The sequence below is a fragment of the Centroberyx affinis genome, unplaced genomic scaffold (genome assembly GCF_046629955.1).
Source record: "Centroberyx affinis isolate AG114_WGS23_722 - 3 ecotype Tasmania unplaced genomic scaffold, CSIRO-AGI_Caff_v1 ptg001058l_1, whole genome shotgun sequence".
Classification (NCBI taxonomy): domain Eukaryota; kingdom Metazoa; phylum Chordata; class Actinopteri; order Beryciformes; family Berycidae; genus Centroberyx; species Centroberyx affinis.
Window position 1 is genome coordinate 506,596 of NW_027279609.1, and position 16,539 is coordinate 523,134.

Here is a 16,539-nt window from a genome sequence, read left to right on the forward strand (position 1 = left end):
ACTGTAAGATCCTGATATTTGCCCAGTTAACAGTAGCCTATGTTGGCTTATTTTCAACATGCAACACTGCTTATGCACAAAGTCAATGCCTATGCATTGACTTTGTGCATATTGTCCAGTAATCCTCACTCTGTCATAATAAGAGAATAGTTATGTATATGCATCAACACTGATGCAACGCACCTAATATAGTAGGCTATGGAAGTGGCTTTAACAAAAACAAAAAGTAAACAGCAACTGAAAATGTAAAACTAAGCATAAATTAAAAGCCATGGTGGATGTGAATCATGGAAAGGTTTTCTCTACAGCACCCATTTCAAAAACACAATAACGATAACTCAAAACCAGATGTTTAAATACAGGATCACTTCACATGATATGAAATGAACACACGCACACACACACACACACCCATGCACATACGCACACAGGCACGCTTCCACACACGTGGGTGCATACAAACGTGTTGGTGCACAGATTTACTGGTGTCCCCTTTTCCTAAGCCTGTTATGACAAGGCTTTACAAGCCACATCTTACAATGGTATTAGTGATCATACTGTATGTGCACCCATCTCTGCTCACACTAGAGACTGTGCTCTCCTCATGAAATTCCTCTTGAAAGACATTCAAGAAAACAGTTATACTGATTTATTACTAATACCAATGTACAAAATCAAAATAACATCATCATTGTGCTACAAACAGCACCTTTAACCAATGTTTATGTTATCTAGATTAAATGAGTTGGTCATTTGTAGTTTTGACTTGTGCATGGGGTAGTATGGATTTCAGAATTTCAATCAATAACATGCTTCCAGTGTGAATAAATATCAAGAGTATGCAGAAATATGCAAAACATATTAACATATATATTTGTAAGTTCATAAATAAACTGCTGTGTGTCACCACATTAGTATTCAATGGTCAGTGAAAAAGGTGCTCATTTAATTGACTGAAGGCTTTAAATCTGCAATATGTAACCTATAGTAGGAACTAATCATGCTGATAGCTGTGCTTCTCATTACATAAAGAAAAATCAATAAGTGGGATGAGATCACAGTAAAAAAAAAACATTTAGATGTATTCAGCAAAGGGATCTTTTCCACTTGGAAAATGGGAGGCTGTATTCCAGGTGAATGTGGAGTAAACGTTCCATAGGGCTTTTGTACCACAAAAAGTTAGTCCAAAATAGTAAGGGAGTGTGTAAACTTTAAAGTAAGGATCATTCTGGACAGTCTGTAACTAGTTAAAGCAGTAAGGGCATCTTTATCCTTTGTGACAGTCGGTTAGCACATTACCTAGCGCTACAAGATATGGCACAAAAACATCTCGATGTGCAACTTCAAGCTTTGGGCACTTACATGTCTGAGGTAGCAAAACAATCTGTATATACTTTGTACATAGTATTCTTCTTCACATGGCTCTTCCGGTCAAAAGTTCAGCTGTACTTAACACGGGCAGTTCGGTTCAACTATATGAGGCAAGGCTGCCAGACACATCCTGCAATCCTTTGGCACCAACAACAACCTGATCATGCTCACTGAGGGTGTACAGTGTGGTCCTGTCCTGAGGGGGGCAGCCTCAGGCAGTGAGAGAGGACGCTTTGCTCCCAGCAACTCTCAGTCAGTCTGTTGGCACCAGCGCCAGCACTAGTGCTGATCTGCCGGGGAGCAAATCTAGCTAATCTTTGACGTCCTTGATGACAGTCACCTGAGACACAGTTTTCTTGACCCGCAGCGCAGTGAGTCGAGCAGCAGGGTTGGCGTACCAGCACTCTCTCATCAGTTTGCCCATCACACGCAGAGCCTGGAGAGTCAACAAGGAGAGAGTATCATTTAGATCAGTTATTCTCAACCTTATTCATATCAAGGACCCCTCATTTAGTCCACATTAGAGCCACAGACCCCCATTTGATGTGATTTTGTCTCTCTGACCAAAATCTGAGAATATTTTTATTGTTAGATATGGTTTTGTCCAGAATTCCATGACTATCTGTATTGTAGGTAGAGAGATAATGATCAAAATAATCATTCTTCTACATCCTCTAAGTGTGTTAACTTCTTGTAAATGAAATAATGGTGAAGTTTAACAATTCATCAATTTGCTGGGGGACCCCCTGGAACCTGCTCAAGGACCCCTAGTGGTCCCCGGACCCCATATTGAGAACCACTGATTTAGATAAAAGGCAAAAAGTTACTTAATTTAGACAGAGACAATAGGCATAATCAGCTTCTTGCGTACAACAACTTTCCCGACAAGAGCTTCAGTTAGTAACCCAGAAATATACATTATATCTCCCATTGGGCATTGCTCAAAAGGAATGAAATGTCTCTATACATGTTGCATAACTTAAACATGCAGTATGTTAAATCTATTACAGTATGTCATACACACACACTCTACTCATGAGTTGGGCTATCATTATACAGTAAGAGATTTCATAACCGCCTACACTGACACTGACACTGACACTGCCGTCTCACCTCACAGCTCTGCCACTGGTTAGGAATGTTGGGTCTCAGTTTCTGGTCACACACCACCTTTCTCATGTCCTCGATGGACGGATCTGAAGGCACCAGGTCATAATAAGGCAGCTGGAAATCTTCATGAAGTCCTGTCAAAACAACAAGTAAACAGATTTCAGTTATCCCCCCGTGTCTAAAGGCAGTTTTCTTCATTAGCTCCGTGATGCACAAGAGTGAGTATGTGTACTGAGAAACAGTAAGGATATAAACAACCTTGAATAAGTGTGTGCGAGGGTCAAACTGACATGACATATAAAGTGATGACCGGTTGCGTTATTGGGATTATTACAGTTTCACTAGTTTCATTAGTGCTGTAATGTGGCTTTGCTAATGACTGTTTTAACTAATTTAATGAATCAGCGAGTATGAGCGTGTGTGTGTGTGTGTGTGTGTGTGTGTGTGTGTGTGTGTGTTAAGGTACCCCTGACGGAGCATCTCCGGGCCAGTTCCCAGAACACCAGGCCCAGGGAGTAGATATCCGCCCGCTTGAATGACTCAAAGCTGCTCATGTTAATTTTTTCATCCAGGATTTCTGGGGCCATGTACCTGCAGAGGACAAAATCATTAAGGCCTAATGAAAGGAAAATAGCAATGTGTTCACTTCTTGGAATATTTACTTCATCTCACTTATAATTTTACCTCACTCATAGACTAGTTCCTGATGTGTGGCTTTGTTGTAAAGCTGTGGGCCTTGGTCTCTTAACTGAAGATGTACTCACAGTTGACGATTTGTTCTCATATTTTTTCTTATTTTAGATAAAAAGTTAAAATTTGGTTTATATAGACACTTTTTTCATGTTTAAGATACATTAGAGTAGCAGAGACTTTTTCTTTCTTATTGCTCATCATATGGAAGTACTGCAGTTTATGAATACAGAGGAACATCCACAAAGGCCAATAAGGAAGAGGATGGATCCTCTTGCCCTTTCTAATCACATAATAGTAAAACAATCTCGACCCCTCGGACAAGCCATCACTCATCTGGCAAATCTTCTGTCCAACGACTAAGACAAAAATAAGAAATTGGCAAGGTCTTAAGAAAATATTGAGGAATTGCAATTAAGACGTTTCTTAGGCACTTCCTAATTTTCTTCGGACATTCAGACAATTTTGCAACACAAAATTTACAACCATCAAGCAAGCAATTGCCTGAATATGAATTGTTATCAATTATTCAATATGAATTAATTTCAGTTATTACTATTTTGTTTCTGTTGACACCTAAATCTGTTCAGCATTGTGGGAATCCACCAAATTCATAACAATTTAATTCCCATTCAGATCTGTCATTCTGCACAAGCCTTTCAAGCTCCAATAGACTAATCCATTATATTACTGATTTGTTATTGCTTTTATTGACAGTTTTGATGCCACTTCACCTTGTGAGAGAGCTTCATTTCCAGTTATTAATTTCTGAAGGAAGGGCCTTTTGACATTTGCCTTAAAAAATGAACCTGCTTACTTGTGCCACTGTATAATAAAATATATATATTTTTGTTTACAATATACATTAATCGATATATATTGTAAATTTGTAAGTAAGTAAGCAGGTTCATGTTTATACATACATACAGTATATATGAATATATGTATATGCTATATATGCTTGCTTTACCATGCTAAATAACTTAAGTATTTTGTGACTTTTTGCAGCACTTCTCATGTTTTTCTTTCACTTTAGGTTTGAGACTATTTGAGGAGGCAATAGGCAGGCTTAACTGATTGCACAGGTTTGCAGGTGCTTTAGTATAATGATTTCTTGGGATTACTTCATGCGCCCTCCACCCTCACCAGTCACCCGTGAGTTTGTTTTTGTCCAGCCAATGTACACATCCTGGCCTTTGTAACTGGCACAGTTCCATCGCTCTGTTAACAAACACAGTTTGCTGTTCTAGGAATAGCCACTGGGAGTGAGGGGGCACGTGAAAGTGGAAACCTGTGTTCTGGGTGATGGGTTCCATAAACAAAACAGTGCAAAAGAAGCTGGGTGACTCTCAAACAGTCTGTTCATCTGTGGTTTTTGAAACTGCTCCAAGCTCTTAGTATTGGCCAAATCATGTTTAACACGTTGCTTTCAGAGTAATTCAGTCAGAGAAGCTGATTAACATGCATAATTACTCCATGGATAATCTAGCACATCTAATGCAGTGCACCAGGTTCAGGTGGATTTTCATTGAAATTCAATTACTGAAACTTTTGGCATGAGAAGGCTGCCCTATCCAAAGCATTAACAAATAATTGAGAGTGAATGCTCTATCATTAACAAATGAACTAAATGTATGTAGCCTACTACTTATGTGCTATTTTTGTATTTCACTGCAGTGTCATTCTACCTCTTGGTTCCCACTCTGTGGTTGGACGGTATGTCTATGGTGTTGGTGTTGGAGTCGTGTTTCACAGCCAGACCCAAATCTGCGATGACCGCTGTGCCATTCTTCTTCACCAGGACATTTTTAGACTTGATGTCTCTGTGGGCAATGGCAGGCTTCCCTAAAACCAAGCAGTTCAAACTCATGTTATAGACCACAAAAAACCTGCTTTATAGTAACACATTTGCTTCATAAGCAAATGTTTTTGATCTTTCAGTAATGGATGAAAGTGCATTTGTAGTAATATGAGGCTCAACAATATTTACAGGATAAATAAGTCAAAAATATCTGCACCAATGTGTTAGCTATTGCAGTATGCTGTGTAACAACCTCTAATCATAATAATAATATCACAGCCGTCTATTATATGAGATTTTAATTTATATGGAATAACAGTTTAATTCTGAAGACAGACACATACTTGCAGAGGGTACATGCACTCACTTACTCCATAAATTTGACCCTGCTTTCAGGATATATAAACTGACCATTAGAATAGGGATCTGGATTAAGAAAATTCTGCCACTATGCCTAATGAGGTTTTTGTATACAATAGTTTTACTGCACACACAAGTAGCATAATCCTCTGAATCCCCCAATACAAGGTCAGTGCCCTAGAATTCATATGTTTCATTCACCAGCACAGTCTTACCCTGAGTACCAATGATTTCCATGTGGAGGTGTGCCAGGCCGCTGGCTATGGACGAAGCCAGGACGATCATGCCTTCCACAGAGACAGTGTACCTGTTCAGGTAGTCGAACAGGGAGCCGTGCTCGTGGTACTCTGACACCAGCCACAGCTGAGTCCACGAGCCGTTATCTACAGTACACAGCAAATAGTGTGATTAGATTGTCTCCATCAAGATATTACAATAGAGATCATATTATTTATCCCATGTGTTTCAGTAGTAGTAGGCCTACCTTTGTTGTCAGCAGCAATGAAGCCCAAGATGTTCTCATGCCTAAGCATTATGGTCTGATAAATCTCAGCCTCGCGGAACCAGGACCTCTCGTCTCTGGAGGAGAAGATCTTCACTGCCACATCCTCTCCTCGCCACTTGCCCCGCCACACCTCCCCGAATCGACCCTTCCCAATGGTCTCCTGCAGGACGATGGTCCGTGCTATGGTTCGCTGGACCAGCAGCGGCAGCCCTGCAAGAGACAAAACAAATGATACCACTGACCTGACTATGAGAAGCAAAGGATTCTTCAACGCTTACTGAGCTTCTCTGAAATAGAGAATATGTTGTTCTTTCCTGTACCAATTCATGTTAAAAGAATGCTGCTTTTCATACTATAATAATTTAACTGAAACGGAAACTGATCTTCCTATGAAATCATTCCATGGTACTTGCTACACTCATGTGACATTCTTGTGAAATTCAACCCAGGGTAAAATCAAGTAGCAAATGATCACGGCCCAGCGTGTCATATGAGTTAAAATAGCTAGCAATGTTTGTCTTACCTGAGCCAGAGCCCGAGGTACTCATGTCATAGATCAGATCTTTGAGACATTTGTCAGGTGACATAAGCATCTGGTCGTCCAGAGGCTCCTCTGCGTCCTGCTTGTGGGCTCTGCCATAGGCACAGCGCTGGCCCTGCACAGCAAACACCCCCAGCAGGATGCCCACACATAGCAGGCAGGACGGCACCAGGATCACCACAGTGAGCTCCAGTCTGCCCCAGCCTGGCTCCTCCAAAGGCCTCTCTGTAACAACACACACATACACAACTTACTGACAGGAAAAAGCAAAAAACACAATGCCAACCTACCAAAGCAAGCATTATTAGCACCTTGTGATTTCACAAAATGCTCATTCTTATGACAAGAGATCAGTAGATTGAGAAAGACCTTGCAATTGTAAATGCATCATTCACTGTAACTACACTCCCTATGATTGCTGCACCCTCTAGTGGTCAATGCTAATTATTCCATTATCATTATTCTTGTGCATTGGTACTGGTTTACCTGTGACCCAGCACTCAGACAAAGGATGATTGGTTATTGCTAAGCAATAAATCAATGCTAACATTCTGAGATTTTCTTTTCCAAGTAGAAAATATCCCCCATTTGTGCTAACTATACGACTACTGCTGAAACAGCCTTGCCAGATGGAAAGCACAAGCTCAGCAAAACCAAGACCTAAGCTAGTCTACGATCTGCAAGATTTAGGGAGATGAAAATTGTGAATTTGGCAGATGCAAAGTTATGTCTGCCATTAAACAGCAAATTGGGAAATTCGATTTGCCTTTAAGACGCCAGAAATTTTCATCACTGCCCATGAATTTCATTAGGCAGTCAGAGTCGCAGTCAAAATCGATAAGAAAGATACAGAAGCAGAATTTATACTGCCAATAAATTGTAGTTTGTTTTCCCTACAGCCTTTTGCCCAAAAAGTTATAAAATGTATTTTAAGAATACATATGTATCTGCCATTTAAAAGAGCTGACATGCACTGACCACACACAGGTGCACTGTGAGACTTGATAATAACGGTTTTGGAAAAACAATGAGCTCTGACATTTCCACCTCTGTCCTTGATTCTCTCTGTGGGTGGACAGAGGATACCTGGACACAAACAAAAATACCAGGGGCTGTTTGTGGGCGACTGTATAGCATTATGTCAGTATGGCATTTCCAGACATGCAGACAGAATAAGGCATAGTGAACACAGTAATATCATTGCCTAGAAATGTGATAAATCAATGTTTCAATAGTATCAACAATAACATTTTAGTGCAAAAAAGTGATTTCATGTTTTTTTTAACCTTTTGATCTTCTCAAATCCCTTAACGAACGAAATGTCCTCATCAAGACGGTTTTAGACATTGCAACATCTGCAGATGGCCAAAAGTGCGAAGAGATATGAACTAAACCACAGTCAGCTATTTCCTAAGACATCTTTAGCCTTTTGCCTAAAAGCTTATTCTAGCACACGTCCAACTAGAGCAAAGCAGATGTGGTGCAAAACAAGAGTGAAGCCTTTACTCTCCTCTGACCCAATGGCAGGACAGTCATGAAATACTGCAATGGTTTTTCAGCATGCGTATCGGTTAGTTTCACTCAGGATAGAACCACTTCCCAAAATGTTTTTTGGCTGCAGGGAGGCTAAACCAGCATGGGTCCGGCATGGAAGCGATCTCAACAGTCATTCATCACTTTTTGACATATTCAAAAATGTTTCTAATTAGAATTGTGATGAATTGCCTTTTTGTCAGTGGTCTGTCTGGTGATATGACACAACAACTTCTTACAGCTGAATGCATTTATTTAAATAAAAGTTAAAGTGTTGAGATGTTAAAATCAGAAGACTGTCTGGAGTCTGATAACAGGGTGTAGAAGGAGAACATACTACACAAAATCAGCACTGTACCTCTAACTGCACTATAACTATAGATGTTTTCTTTTTCTTGACATAATTTATTAACATTATGTATGTATGTGGATTTTTGGGGTCTTTTCTATTCTCCAAAAATATCCAAAAGACATGCTCTTCTTAAGTCAACAAGATTTTGTGCATCCTATTTCTCAAGCCATTAGAGAAGTGTTAGCAAGGGCACCACAAAGTCTTTATAAACAATAATTAGCACACTGAATGAGCTCCAGTGCTGATTTTTAGCGGAGCTGGGACAGATTGATTCTGGTGTCTCTGTTAATGGACCACACCATCACAGCTTCAGGGCGATATCCCTACCAGTTACATCAACAGTCCACAGGACATCTGTACACTTTTAATCCATCACCTCTACAGTTTATGCCATCAATAACTCTTCAGACATTCCACTCTGTAGTAACAGTGTCATCTAAGGTAAGTGCTTTTTAGTATTTAGCAGTGATAACCATGCCCATTCATCAGTGGTACTGGCAATTCGGAAACACTTGTATATCTGTGCTTTAGTCCATACAATCAATATGGTAACCAGGGAAACAGTCAATCTGGCCCTGGAAAGAGGCGATGATGAACAAAAGATGGTGTCTAGGTGGTAGCTCTCCTCAAAAAATAGATAGAAATAGATTCAAGCTCAGTATCACCCAGCACAGCAACAGACGTATAAATATCTCCATTCACAACATGATTACATGAATGAAAAGTTCAGTCTATCTACCAATGATTAAAACCAAATTTAACACAACTACTCAGGTTTATGCTAGTTTAAGCCAAGTGTATTTACTATACACGTTTTATGTCAAAATGTACCCTAACTACTATATATATATATATATAAATATACATACAGTATATATATAGGGCAGATGTTGACTTGCTGCTACTGTATGATGGTTTGTATAGCCAAATCCACTAATGTTGTTCATAACAACACATTCAACAGATTTAATTTAATTACAATGAATGGACTTAGTATGTGTTTCAGAACCAATCATAACCCAAAACATAAGCTTCTTTTACTTCAGCGTTTGCAAATATCAAAATAAATGTAAGCTAATGTAAATAAATGTTTTTTGCAAGATCATACACAGTGTTTAAGACTCATATTTAGCTGTGACATACTTTCAGTCTGTTCTGTCAAGATTTCAGTCAGCCAGTCAGTCAAAATGTCTTTAATCCACTAACTTCAAAATGTAAACAAAGCCAGTTGTTGGTTGACAGTGTTTCAATAGGAGGTGCTACACTGCAGTTACAAGTTGGGGCTGAAATGTGTCTTGCATCCTAGATAGCTCAATGTTGTATTAAATAGAGTATTGCAATACATGTGAAAATTAAACAGTTGCAGAATACAAATTTAATTCACATCCTTTATGAGCGATCTATTATACAATACATAGATCTATTTGAACTGCCATAAACTCTAATGAGAAATGTACAGAAGAACATATGATACTATAAATTTAACCATAAATTCCTAGAAAGGGCAGTGTAACAAACATCATTTGACATCACCAAAAGACATCAAAACCAACCCAAGAGATCATCATAACACACACTTTAATATCACTGAAGCTCCAACCAGCACAACCAGTTACATACAGTATAATACTGAGTGTGTGAGCATGACCTCCCAGTGATATCCATTAAGTGTTAAGAACCCTTCCGCTTTAAGGCCAACTTCAACCCAGCAGACCCATGAGAGGCTTTTCACTTGCACCAGGACTACATGCCTGACAAAGTATTTATAAATCGAAGGGAGGGGGGGAGCGGGAGGCAGAGGGGGAGGGGGAATCACTGACCGGCGTCCCATAACCTCCGCCAGCTTTATTATGTCACAGGATCTAGTAGGATCAGCATCCACCTCGTCTGGCCAGGGCCACGGTCTAGAATGAGTGGGAAATCCCACACAGATTGGGCTGGTGTTTCTGTCTACTGCGTTGTAGTCTGAATAACTACTGAGCTGTACGGGTTGAACGGACGGTTTTAATGGATGCATCTTTCCTTCATTTCATACCTGTTTTCTTTCTCTTTTATTTTCATACTTAATCATTTCAAACCACTGATCATAATAAGGTTGAAGTTGAATTGTGCTGACGTTTGAATTTAGCAGCAATTTTCAACTTCTTTACAAGCAAATTAAAACACAGCCAACGATGGTTACAAACTAACACCAGTTCAGAAAAGCACCAATTGTTTAGTCTTTCTTGCATTAAAATAACATGTTTTGACATTATTGCCGAAGGTACCTGGATGTAGGTGCAGAGTCTCGTTGTTGCAGAAGTCGGTGAAGCAGCAGTTCCTCTTCGAGACGTTGCGGGAGCTGTAGCAGAAGACCTGGCCCTTCATCTCGGAGGGCGACAGGCAGGACTTCACCGTCTCCTCCTTCCCATCGATCAGCATCACAGAGTTCCAGCAGGCCCCATCCGCACCTGTCTCACAGGTGTGGTTGGTACACAGCTGGCACACACACTTCAGAGCTGAAACACATTGCGTCACTCGAGTTAGATACTTTCTGTTTTGAATCCATGTATTGAATCCCTGTATAGAAACATCTCTTGGTGATATGGAAGAATAAGTATTCAGTCATTTCACTGTCAGCACATTTTAGCTTGGAACTAATCAACTACGAAACTTTCCATTATATAACGCCACAGACACTTTCCAATAGACACCAATTAATTAATTAATTTGTGAATTCACTGAGTGGGAAAGGACACTAGAAATGGTACCAACCGATATCCTCTATAGATTTCTGTGGCTAGTGGCCTTTTACTCTTTTGAAGCAGGAGCGTCCTGTTATGTAAGGAGGTCCATGCTCTTAAATGCCTGGAGCTGGAGAAACCAGAGTAATGCCTCTTAGTTTAACACCCAGATAATCTTGTGCTCTTCTTGGAGCCGCTGTCCTGCTTTATTTGATAAGACTGTGAGTGATAGACAAGCATGGCGGCCCTGCCTCCTCACAGGGAAAACCCTGAAAATAAACTGTGTTTGAATGTTCGACAATACTGACATTGATGTCTGTAGCATGCCAGGCAGACAGGGTTCAAACTCCAAACTGAGATATCCATAGTTTGAAAAATGTGACATCTACCCAAACAAAAGGATAGTTGGCATGAAAGTAAAACTCACTGTTATCTACATTATTAAAGTTATTAGCTGTCTTAAGACCTTTACTGACAAATAATGTTGATAATATACTGTAAGCAGTTGTATTTTTGAAATTTCAAGCAATGAATATCAAGAAACTATCTTTTTGCAAAATGGATATATATCAAGTGCAGTTCAGTATACTCCAACAACAAAAACCCTAAGTCTAATTGAGTGAATTTAGGAGTCAGAAGTAGCTGCTCTTTGAATCTTAAGTCCTATGTGCAATATTTTTTTGCGGAACTTCTGAATCCATTCAAATGCATTAAATTCAGTCAGATGTAAAGTATTTTCATAGCTAATACATCTACTAAAGGAGAAGATCTCTCATTCGAATCAACACAGACAGAGAGATAATCATTTAAATGGTTGATATGAAACCAGGGAATGTGGTTATATCCCTGACACGTGTTTGAGGGGGACTCTGTGTTTTCTCCCAGCCTAACACAAATCTGTCAGATTCTCCTTGCTACCTCTGATAGGAAGATTAAGAAGCTGATCCATTCAGAATTGATTTTGTGTTCTGTACCGTGGGATGTAGAGCCCACTTGGCAAAAGAATATATTGGCCAATTTTCAACATGTCATTGTGAGTTGGGACTGCTATGTGACTTCCATCTCTCAACTGAAGGAATTTCACAATGCAAAGAATGAAGCTGTAGCAATACAGCAAGATGTTATCAAGCTGTATTGTTTAAATCTGCAGTGTCCTTGTGCTGCATGAACAAACCATACAAAAGCATGCAGAAAAACAGCAATAAGGTAGATAAGGTATACTTCACCAGTTGTAAAGTGATACTGTTCTATACAATTTTATTTCAAGGTTTTACACTGGTGACTGGCTTGTACATTTGCAGATACTTTTCACTATGTGGTTCTCCTATGTGGAATCTCTTGTTAAGGAAAGCATAGCAATGCATGATTTTGTAATTAAAGCATTCAAATAGCACCCAACCTAGAATGAATATTCTTCATGTCTGTACTGTTAGTCTACCTTTATATCTGCAGCCTAAGGCCTGCAGTGAGTCCACTTGTCAGAGAAAGCCACTCTGCTGATCAGCTGAATGAGTGTTTTCAATCACATCTAACAAGAGAAAGTGCACATAAAGACAAGTACTGCACTTCAGTCATTTGCTCTTGTTAAGACAAAAAGATGCCTGTTGATTGATGGTCAAGTAGATGTGATGCTTGGAATGCTTTGGAATAAGCCACCATGGGAAAAAAAAATAAATTCAGACAAGATAGTTGAAGTGGATGGGACTAATCATTCGCTCACAGTTCTGTCAAAACTGTGCTGCACGTTGTACTATCTAGTTATACAGTACACAGTAGTTGCACAGTAAGTCAGCATAAGTTTGCATTATACGACTCACAAAATGCAGTGCCTCCTAAACTATGGTTATATAATGATCACACCTGTCTGCTTGTCCCAGTGGAAACGTACTATAACAGCTCCCAAAAAGCTTGCCACCAAATAGTCACACTTGGTAACTCTGTCTCTTCACTCTGCTTTTGACTGATAATGCTTCAGGCTTAGAATAAAACATTAACATTTACTTTGACCCATTTTAAAGGTGTCTGTTTTGCAAGCACCCTGACTCTCCTTGGAATAGTTTTATCTAGGATGTGATTGATCATATCAAATGCAACATTTCCAACTGCTTCGAGACCAGCAGCCATGGTATCAGTTGAGTAGCTATTCATGTAGTGAAATAGGAGATAGGTTGGTACACAACTTACATAGCAAAACATTCACTAAATGAACAATACAAATCTATGGATTGTGAATACAGAAATGGATTAAATGACAGTTTTACAGTTTCTCAGGAAAGACCTTTTTAGATCTTAAGTAGATTTGTAAATGGAAAGCATCCATCTTGAGCTGCAAGCTCTTGTATGAAACTATTGGGTTGTAAGGTTTGTCCATGACAATGAAACAGTAATCTGGGCAATGGGCTGACTGGCAGCATGGAGTTTAAGGCAAATGGTAAACAAGAATCAATTTTGTGTACTTTTCTTATATTTCCTGAAGATTTGGTTTAAATCAGCTGTCTGTTAAACCTACAGAATAAGAAACACCTATTCTATTGAGGCTAATTTCATTGAATAGCTCTTATTTCTTGACTATTGGCTATTTAGGACAACAATTGAAAACAGCTTTTGCCCTTTTGTGCATAGGTGACATGGAAAAACAAGCCCATTGTGGCAGATAGTTTTTTGTTTTTCATAGATTACTGAGAGATCTTTGTATTCAGAGCTTTAAAACAACACATTACATAATGGGGGAGATTAATTATTGTGCTTAAATTATTCATTATTGAATCAAACAAGTCCATTATGATCAAACTTTTACTGGAGTGGAAACGTGTGTCCTTTAAAGTAAAAACGTGGGTTCATGGCGTTTGTTCACATGTAAGTTAATGTTTGAAAACAGAGTTAAGTCTGAAATTCATTCATTTACTCATAAGCTTGCTCGGAATATGTACGATCAAAAACAGCAGATGAATTAACTACTTACTAACAGTTTTGCATGTGTATAGTAAAATTTCAAAATCAATAGAGAGACGTGTCAGCTGTGTGAAATTATGTCATTTTTCGTCTTCCTATCCTGATCAAATATGTCTGGAAATCAAGCTTCATACAAGTAAGATCCCATAAGAACTTTTCAATCACATAAAGATAAAGTTGGTGAACTGACTAGACATAGATGGATACATTTGATTAACATAAAGCCTGTGTGTCCCGTCAGTACCTGCAGTCAGCTGGGCGACAGACAGGAAGATCAACGCCGCTTCAATGCCGTGCTTCCTGGGACGAGTCATGGCCGGAGCCGCATCTGCCCGCTTTCTCGGACGCACTGTTTACACAGCTATTCTAGAAAAAAAAAAAAAAACGACATTACACTTTTGCGGTAAAGTCCATCGGCCATGCACCCTGCACATTGCCTCACACACTAAATAACCAGGGGGGGAACTGAAAACGCAGTGAGAGATTTGCTCCGCCTCTGTTGACTGGAATTTAAGAGGATTAACGCTCCAGACCACTGATAAAGACATGTGAATGAGAGCTAGGGAAAGTGTGTGTTGGACGTCCCTTTAACTGTTGCAGGTCCAGGGAGACCCACACGCGCGCGCGCAAACACACCCTCCTGCCAGCCAATTCAATATGGCAATTTCCCCCAATCCACTGAGTACTCAATCGCAAATCTCTATTCTCACTCCTTCACTTCACTAAATACTTTGCTGTTGTGGGAAAGCTTTCTAGAACATGTTCACATTATACTGCACCGGGTTCTTTCATACACTAGCACAATGAACAAGAACATTTTAACAACAATTTCATACTTGATAAAAGACCTAGTAATCCTACAAGATATTTTAGAAGGATACTACACAAATATCACAGCAAAATTGCAAAATATACATAACATCCTGTTGTTTAGATTAGATCACACTTGAATAATCATTGAAGGATTGAGTAAATACATATTTTATAGGAATATTATAGCCATACCCTAGGGGATTAAAAAGTACAAGAACTCACCATTGAGTAGGCTACCACAAACACACCATCAGTCCCTATAATACGATATGAATATTTTATGAGATATTATAGTAATATTTTAGTGATTTTTGGGGAGGAATGCTATAGGTGCACTGACTCTTCTGTGATTACATGGATAGGCCATTAGTAGGCCAATGAATGGTGTAGTGATATAACATGTTTTCCAAGGGACAGTGTTTTGCACCCGTGTTACACCTCTGATGTTTGGAACAAACTCCCATTACAAATAAGACAAGCAACTTCTGTTGATAGTTTTAAGAAACAGCTCAAAACCCATTTTTATGATCTTGCTTTTAATTAATTCCACCTTTTTATTTTAACACCATTGTTATTAATTCATACTTTTATTTCTTATACTTGTTTTATATTTCTTATACTTGTTCTATGTTTTTATATCTAGGATTGTTCTTTATTATTTTCAATTTATTTTATACTTGTACTTGTTTTATGCTTTTTATACTAGGATTTTCTTTATTATTATTTTTAATTTATTTTATACTTGTACTTGTTTTATGCTTTTTATACTAGGATTTTCTTTATTATTATTTTTAATTTATTTTATTATTATATCTGTTTTATATTTCTTATACTTGTTTTATGCTTTTTATATCTTAGGATTGTTTTTATCTTTATATATTGATTTTTATTGTTTCTCTTGTAAAGCACTTTGAGCTGCATTTTATGTTATGAAAGGTGCTATATAAATAAAGTTTATTATTATTACTATTATGTATGGGAGAAAAGTCATTGCAGTTCCTCTTCTTGAATTTGAGGAGCAGCCAGGTCAGCCAAAAAGTTGATGAAAATAGGCTAAAGGAGATGCTACTGGCAGTATACAGCCCAACCGAGCCAGCAGCAAGCACTCTCAGAAAGCGAATACTGAAGGAATACCGAATGAACATGCTGTCTGCAACACAGTCTCAACTCTCTGCAGAGTCCCAGCTCAGCCCACCTGCATGTCAAAACGAATCCTTTGGGATTCCAGGCCATTGGGTGGCCAAGCTGTGTTTCTCCTGCTAAATTTCCATAGCAACAAAAGTTGCCAACTTGACCAGGCAGATCAAATGAATTAGCCTTAATCCCAAGGAATATATGCACAAAAACAGCAGCGCAAAAAATAACCTATTGTATTCACTGCAAAGCACAGCCAAGGCCGGCTACCTATTCTGCAAAAAATGGCACTGCTTTAGAAGCAATAAGAGGGACAAGGAATGGGAAATAAAAAGAGAAACAGAATGAGGCCGAGTGAAAGAGAAGCACAGTGAAGGTGTTGGTGTACTGAACTGACTGCTGAATCCATGGAGCTTGGCTGTTATACGTTCTGAAAATTCCACACATAGCTCCTCTCTTATTTAACTGAGCCACTTCTCCAGAGGCAAAAACATGTTGCATACACCAAACCTTTCAGCTGTCCATAGCTGTGGTGCAGTAACAGTCCTCATTGAGGCCAAATCAATGCAGGATTTTAGGGCACAGTACCAACACTGGTAATTGGTGAGAAAACTTTATAATATCTAGCATGTTTGTCAATTATTACAATTATTT

The 16,539-nt window shown here is 38.9% G+C and overlaps 1 protein-coding gene across 2 annotated transcripts; it reads right to left on the reverse strand.

Annotated features, from left to right (window-relative positions):
- Nucleotides 1-1,681: 1,681 nt before the first annotated feature.
- LOC139647204 (activin receptor type-1C) lies at nucleotides 1,682-14,252 on the reverse strand. Of its 2 annotated transcripts, none has more exons than XM_071523072.1 (9): nucleotides 14,183-14,252; nucleotides 10,531-10,761; nucleotides 6,361-6,603; nucleotides 5,817-6,047; nucleotides 5,548-5,715; nucleotides 4,860-5,016; nucleotides 2,948-3,072; nucleotides 2,485-2,615; nucleotides 1,682-1,807 (listed from the first exon to the last, which is right to left on the reverse strand). In XM_071523072.1, the coding sequence occupies exons 1-9, from the start codon at nucleotides 14,250-14,252 to the stop codon at nucleotides 1,682-1,684; spliced, it is 1,482 nt and encodes a 493-aa protein (XP_071379173.1). The 2 variants fall into 2 exon arrangements, with proteins under 2 accessions (XP_071379173.1, XP_071379172.1); XM_071523071.1 differs by having other exon boundaries at nucleotides 6,361-6,586; nucleotides 10,514-10,761.
- Between the last annotated feature and the right edge of the window lie 2,287 nt (nucleotides 14,253-16,539).

Bases quoted from the DNA above. Each gene is read 5' to 3' on its own strand.
- LOC139647204 (XM_071523072.1), bottom strand. From the start codon at position 14,252: ATGACTCGTCCCAGGAAGCACGGCATTGAAGCGGCGTTGATCTTCCTG. The intron at 6,048-6,360 runs GTAAGACAAACA...TGTCTCTTGCAG, and splicing joins TACCTCGGGCTCTGGCTCAG to GGCTGCCGCTGCTGGTCCAG. The intron at 2,616-2,947 runs GTACCTTAACAC...TTGTTTTGACAG, and splicing joins CCGGAGATGCTCCGTCAGGG to GACTTCATGAAGATTTCCAG.